The 5,763-nt window shown below is 34.9% G+C and overlaps 1 protein-coding gene across 1 annotated transcript in view; it reads right to left on the reverse strand.

Moving 5' to 3' along the window:
• Nucleotides 1-269: 269 nt before the first annotated feature.
• LOC111383059 (DNA polymerase epsilon catalytic subunit A-like) overlaps nt 270-5,763 on the reverse strand; it is a 32,867-nt gene continuing 27,373 nt past the window's right edge. The window contains exons 51-58 of the mRNA XM_023007120.1: nt 5,681-5,739; nt 5,440-5,600; nt 5,288-5,354; nt 3,213-3,359; nt 2,179-2,346; nt 1,894-2,085; nt 1,218-1,324; nt 270-1,055 (exon numbers count right to left, since the gene is read on the reverse strand). Of these exons, the coding sequence (XP_022862888.1) occupies nt 695-1,055; nt 1,218-1,324; nt 1,894-2,085; nt 2,179-2,346; nt 3,213-3,359; nt 5,288-5,354; nt 5,440-5,600; nt 5,681-5,739 (1,262 nt within the window). The 3' untranslated portion in view covers nt 270-694. The remainder of the gene's footprint in view (nt 1,056-1,217; nt 1,325-1,893; nt 2,086-2,178; nt 2,347-3,212; nt 3,360-5,287; nt 5,355-5,439; nt 5,601-5,680; nt 5,740-5,763) is intronic.

Consider the following 5,763-nt stretch of genomic DNA (forward strand, 5'->3'; position numbering starts at 1 on the left):
GATTGATACAAAAAAATAAGTAACAAAAAAAAAAAAAATAAGGCAACATCAAAAGTTGTAGTAAAATGTGAGAAGGCACGACAAATAATAAAGATTGTCGCAAGAACTTGAGAGAAGCAAACCTTTTTTTTCCCTAAACTTTTTATTTATTTAAATTTTTTTTTCTTTTGTTTTTTTTTTTTTTTTTTTATCGATAAATGTAAAAGTTCTTTTTGGAAGTGGAACAATAATTGAAAAGCACAAGTCGACGACTAAAAGTAAAACAAATATAACAAGAAAATCGTTTTGATCTAAACCACACGGGGCATGTAATGTACAAGATAACAAAGTTAATTCACGTTTCTCCATCTTTTTTCCTGCATTTGCCTCGTTCGTATTCTCCTATACATGCAAATTAAACAGTCATTCAACCTATGCACTATAGTACATGTCACAAGATTCGACTAAATTTTACAATCAACCGCCTTCACCCGAGCTTGAAACCAGTGTAGCAAACAAAAGCACACGCACTCGGGAACGAAGAAACTGTTGTTAATTGACGCGATCATTATGCATCCAAAACTAGTTGATTAACCTCTCGTGGTTTAAGAATATGGTCTTGATTTCAACGCCCGACTTTCTCATGAGTAGAAGATCAGTCACTTAACACGATCATGCATTTAACTTCTGATGGAAAAACATCTCATCCTCACCTTCATCTGACTTCTAAGATCCACGACACACATTCTTCAAGAAGTTGAAATTTCTGATCCACGGCTACGTTCAAGAAAACTTGCATTTTGTTGCGGAACTCAGAGGAATCTTCCTTGCACCTAAATGATCCAGCACATGCACAGTGTTCAGATAAATGTGCAGCTTTGATTTGATTGCACTTAAGGCACACCAGGTCCTGAAGATGGAAGAGTCGTTCTCTCTGTCGTATAATCTGAAGAAGAGCATTCTCCATCACCTCGCGATCATAAGGTTGCCCACACTGAGGCACTGCACAACGCCATTCCTGAGCAACTAAGGCCCTGTCACTGCACAAATCTAGATCTCTACAGTCGTTGCAGTAACTGTAAAACGGACAGAGTTGGAATATTAGCAGACGTAAGTAAAACTAGTGACTAATCACAGATTTCAAGTTATTTCAAAAGAAAATAATCCATATAAAATCATTATTCGCATTTTTCGTTTTAAAAATAATAATAATAATAAATAAATTGTTCCGACTTTACCTGCAAATGATATTTGGTAATGTTAAGGTCATTGATAAATTTTGAAATTCGGCCTCTGGAGCAAATTCCCTTATGCGGACCAATTTTAAAAGATTCCTTCTCATGATCTGCACAAATACAAGCAGGAATAAAATTACTCAGATGACAGGTTGGATCAGACCTCTTTAGCTGAGTGCAACAAAAACATTATCAAAAAATAAAAAAAAATGGAAGTAGTAAAAATGAGGATTTCCCACATAATATAGAATCATTTCCATGTGGTATTGAATTCAGATAGAACTTTAAAAAATTTAGAGACTACAGTGTAATAACATCCTAAAATGCCGTGGAAGTCATAAGCTTAGGAAATTTAAGCATTAAACCAGAAAATTATAGAAATGCTATAGAGAAAACTAGCATCAATAGTCAATGAGTAAGAATCCTCTACCCACATCCATAAAAAGTAAGTATAGGGAGACGTAATTTTCAGAGTCAACCTGTTACAAGTTTCATATGAGATTAACATTTATGTTATAAAAATTCAGAGATCAATCTGAAAATGCTGATAATTTATAGTACGACGGCAGGACTGGACATCATAGCTCCAACTTTACAGGCACATGATGCATAGCTCACCTCATAAGAAAATATGTAATATTACATTTACCATGCCTAGGATGTGCAGAAATATGCATACCAGAACTTCATGCTGAACATTTTGGTCAAGAGCCAAAACTGCACAGATATACTTGATGAAATCCAGAGCAGGATCTCCCTTATGAATGTTGTTAAAAGGTTGTGAACTTCCAGTTGAGATGGGATGGTCACTCTTGTGAAGACTCGGATCGCATACAATTTTAAGAAGTTTGTCTGAGAAGTAAGATCCAATCTGCATGACATACAATTACTTGAGTCAAGTTAAATTGGTCAGAGAGATTATATAACATATTTAAAATTATTGCAAATGACTCTCAATTAATACCTCTTTCTTCAGATACGTGTTCATCTGTGATTCAAGAATTTCAGCAGTTGCAGCTGTGATTGACGGAGTGCACAAGTCGTCAATTGTATGAGCTCGGCTTGCAGCTTGTTCTTGTGCATACTTCCACGGTTCATATAAAAATTCAGAAACGATCAAGATGAAATGATCCTGTATAAAATAATATTTCACAGTTGATTAGGCAGAACGCTGATAAAACATTACATAGATGATGCTTAGCTGTGAGGTTTCAATTTGGAAAACAGGGAGTTCATTTACCTAAGTGAAGTTACCTAAGCAGGATCCCCCCTTAGGAAACCCTACTGTCCAGCTATATGACATCCCAAATAGAATCTATCAAGGATGACCAATGGGATTAGATATGAAGCATTGTGGATAAAAATTCAGTGGTCCGCAAGAAGTGAGTGTCTGATAATTATTGGCTAGTTGACACTGGCCCAAATGGATCAGATCTGGCAGTGTTGGGTGGTTCTTTTACTCTTTAATCTTAAAACTGGTTGTGATTCTAGTTGCGGTGATGATGGTGAATTTTATGTTCGTGACTTTATTGCGACAGTGATCCTGATTCCAGGATGAGAAGCGGTGATGATTGTTTTCTTTAATAGGTATTGAGCTTCAAATAGTCTTCAACATGCCCCCTCGAGGGTCGGCCGCGTTTACTTTTTCTCTATTAAAGCCTATCACGTAGACAATTCAATTTAAAGGGGTAATGAACTTGAACCCAGGACCCTTGCTTGCTCTAGTACCATGTTGGATCATTTTATATCATTCAAATATTACCTTCAACACACACTTACAGCAATTTTGATGATGGTGAAGAAAGGTGGCAATTGTGCCTTTAGAATTCATGATTCCAGTAATGACAGGAACTTATATGCCTTATGGAGACTTTAAGGACGGGCTGATAAATTCATGAAACCTCCGGGCACTAAGAACATCCAAAATTTTGATCCTCCGGAGACCAAGTCAACATAAAAGCTATCTTTAATAGAATAAATTATAGTCTAATGAGCTACCTGAGTTGCTTTAGGTAAGTTTTCAGCAATATTCCAGCTCGAGACAATTTCTACTTGAGATTCATCTGGGCAACTTTCAATGTTCACTTCTGAATTTTCTTCTGCTGATCTGTCCTTTAATCTAGCTTGAATTCCACCATAGTTGTACTACCAGGCCAAAAAAAATAAAATATGAAGAAAGAATGAGGGAGAGAATAATTTATCAGAAATAGGAAATAATGCAATATACGCAAAAATGAATGGCTTCATGTTACACCCCAGTCAACGGCCAATAAGACGAAGTATTGATCACCTCCAAGCAATCAAACAAGGAAAAAGAAAAGCATGACTTGCACTGAGTAAGTTATGAATGCTTGCCAAAATGAAGTTAGTTTATTAAACACTCCAAAGAGAAATTAAAGGGCTTGGATTCCAACAACATGAACATTACGTATTTGACGTCATGAACGCACATTTCATTTGATTAATAAGAAAGAAAACAGTACGTACAGATTAGTATGGGAAGCAGATTGAGCTTGGCGTCGGGAGAAATATCAGATTATTCCTTGAACCGGTTTTGGGTTTAAAAAAGGTGTACCGACCCAGAATGCGGTACTTAACTGTTATTGGGTGATATGGTTGGAAAGAAATTGCAGAATTTTTTAAGGAAAAGAGCAAGGTTTTTTGCGTTATGGGAAAGGCAAAATTCCTGGCATCAGAATGGGCATCAACATAGAAGAAATTTAAGGGAGTTCCTCTTTGAGTAATTGTTCCCAATTCCAAAGAAGTACCTCCTTGATTTAGTTTAGAGGATAGAGGATATTTTATCCTCCAGAAATCAAAAAGAATTTCTTTGATGAGTAAAATTTTGTTTCTCATACAAGGAGAAAAAAAAAAGCATGGCATCATGAGCATGAAACACTAACATAGTTTATGGATGCCAGGCTGTTAACACCTAATTGTACCCAAATAATTTAGTAGTATCACATTTTATCAACCATATGGCACTAGATCACATCCAGGGAGCACAAGAAGATAAATGAATACTCAAAGCTAGTTACTATGGAAGCATGTCAAGAGTACAATTAATTTCAAGGGTTTGTTTTCTCGATAATTAATCTATTAATTTATTCACACCAAGGGCCATTCTTTTTCATCCACATAGATAAGCAATCTAAGTTAATGGATCTCTCACATTCAAATTTTTTTTGACCCAATGTTATTATATGAAACTTCAGTTATCATATTGTACCCATGTCAAACCCTTGAGATATGAATATACATTGTATTATTTTTCTCGTACCATCTAGTTTTACTGAACGTATTTTGAACGTCCATTTTTTCTTTCTTAGAAAAAAAAGAATTCTATGGGTAGAAAAAGCAGTGTGCAATTCAGGAGGACAACAGGTCTGCAAAGGTCAATAAATATCAATATATAGCCCTTTTTTGGCTCAGATTTTAATCTGAGTCAAAATCAAACAATCAATATTAACATCTTTTATAGGTCCCGCAACATTTCAACTACACATTTCATAAATTTCTATCAAAATCTACTAAAAAATTAATTTTAATCCCCACCATACACCCTCATAATATCACCCAAAAAAAAAAAATAATAATAAAATAAAATTATCCAGCTATGTTGGATATATGGCTTTTATTATCCATAAAATGCACATGAAGCCTTGCATCATAAAGAAGCAAAGAGGATTTATTTTATCCTTAAATTAAACAAGAGAAGGTAATATTTTCAAAGAATCTAATGTTTCTTTCTAATTGAATACACCGTGTACCTATGACAACATAACTTGATTAGAACATTTTTGTGTATCCATATCCATATTCAAGACACTTAAATAATGATTATCTGGGTCCTAATACTTGATGATTGACATGTCCACTTAATTCATACCCGTAGCTGCAGGAGAAACCAATACAAGTTAAATGACTAGGGGGAACTGCATGTCATAATGCATGTGCATATTTTCTCGCAGTATGATTTAAAAAGCAGAGGCCAAGTGTTCGTGTATTTAATTGCACCAAGTTAAAGAAAGTTATTGGACAGACAAATGAAAAAGTTAAACATGTAGAGCTACCTGATCCATAAAAAGCAAGGAAGACCAAAACTGCAAGGGCTCAAGCTCAATCCACTCAAATAGTTCTCTGTTGAATATCAAATTTGAGTAGATAATCCAATAGAAAATAAATAACTTATCAGCAAGTTGTTCATCAAAATGCAAAGACAAACCTAGTTTGTATAGTTTTGAGTATACTATCGCAATATGCTTTAGCTGCAGATAGATCTGACTTTCCTGTATTGATTATAACTTTCTTGAAGCTTGCAAATACGATTGATGCACCTAATTTACGAAACTCAGACATCAGCAGTGCAAACACCTTTTGCATAACCTGGCAATAGAGATGACAGTATGTAAGAATTCATACAAAACAGATTAAACGCAATGAAGAATGACATTATGTGTAGAAACCGTTGACTGTAAAAGTAACAAGGAAAGAGGAGAAACTAGGACTGAAGTATGTAAAGGCACTGTGATACTCTTTTATCACTTTA

The sequence above is a fragment of the Olea europaea genome, unplaced genomic scaffold (assembly GCF_002742605.1).
Source record: "Olea europaea var. sylvestris unplaced genomic scaffold, O_europaea_v1 scaffold261, whole genome shotgun sequence".
NCBI lineage: Eukaryota > Viridiplantae > Streptophyta > Magnoliopsida > Lamiales > Oleaceae > Olea > Olea europaea.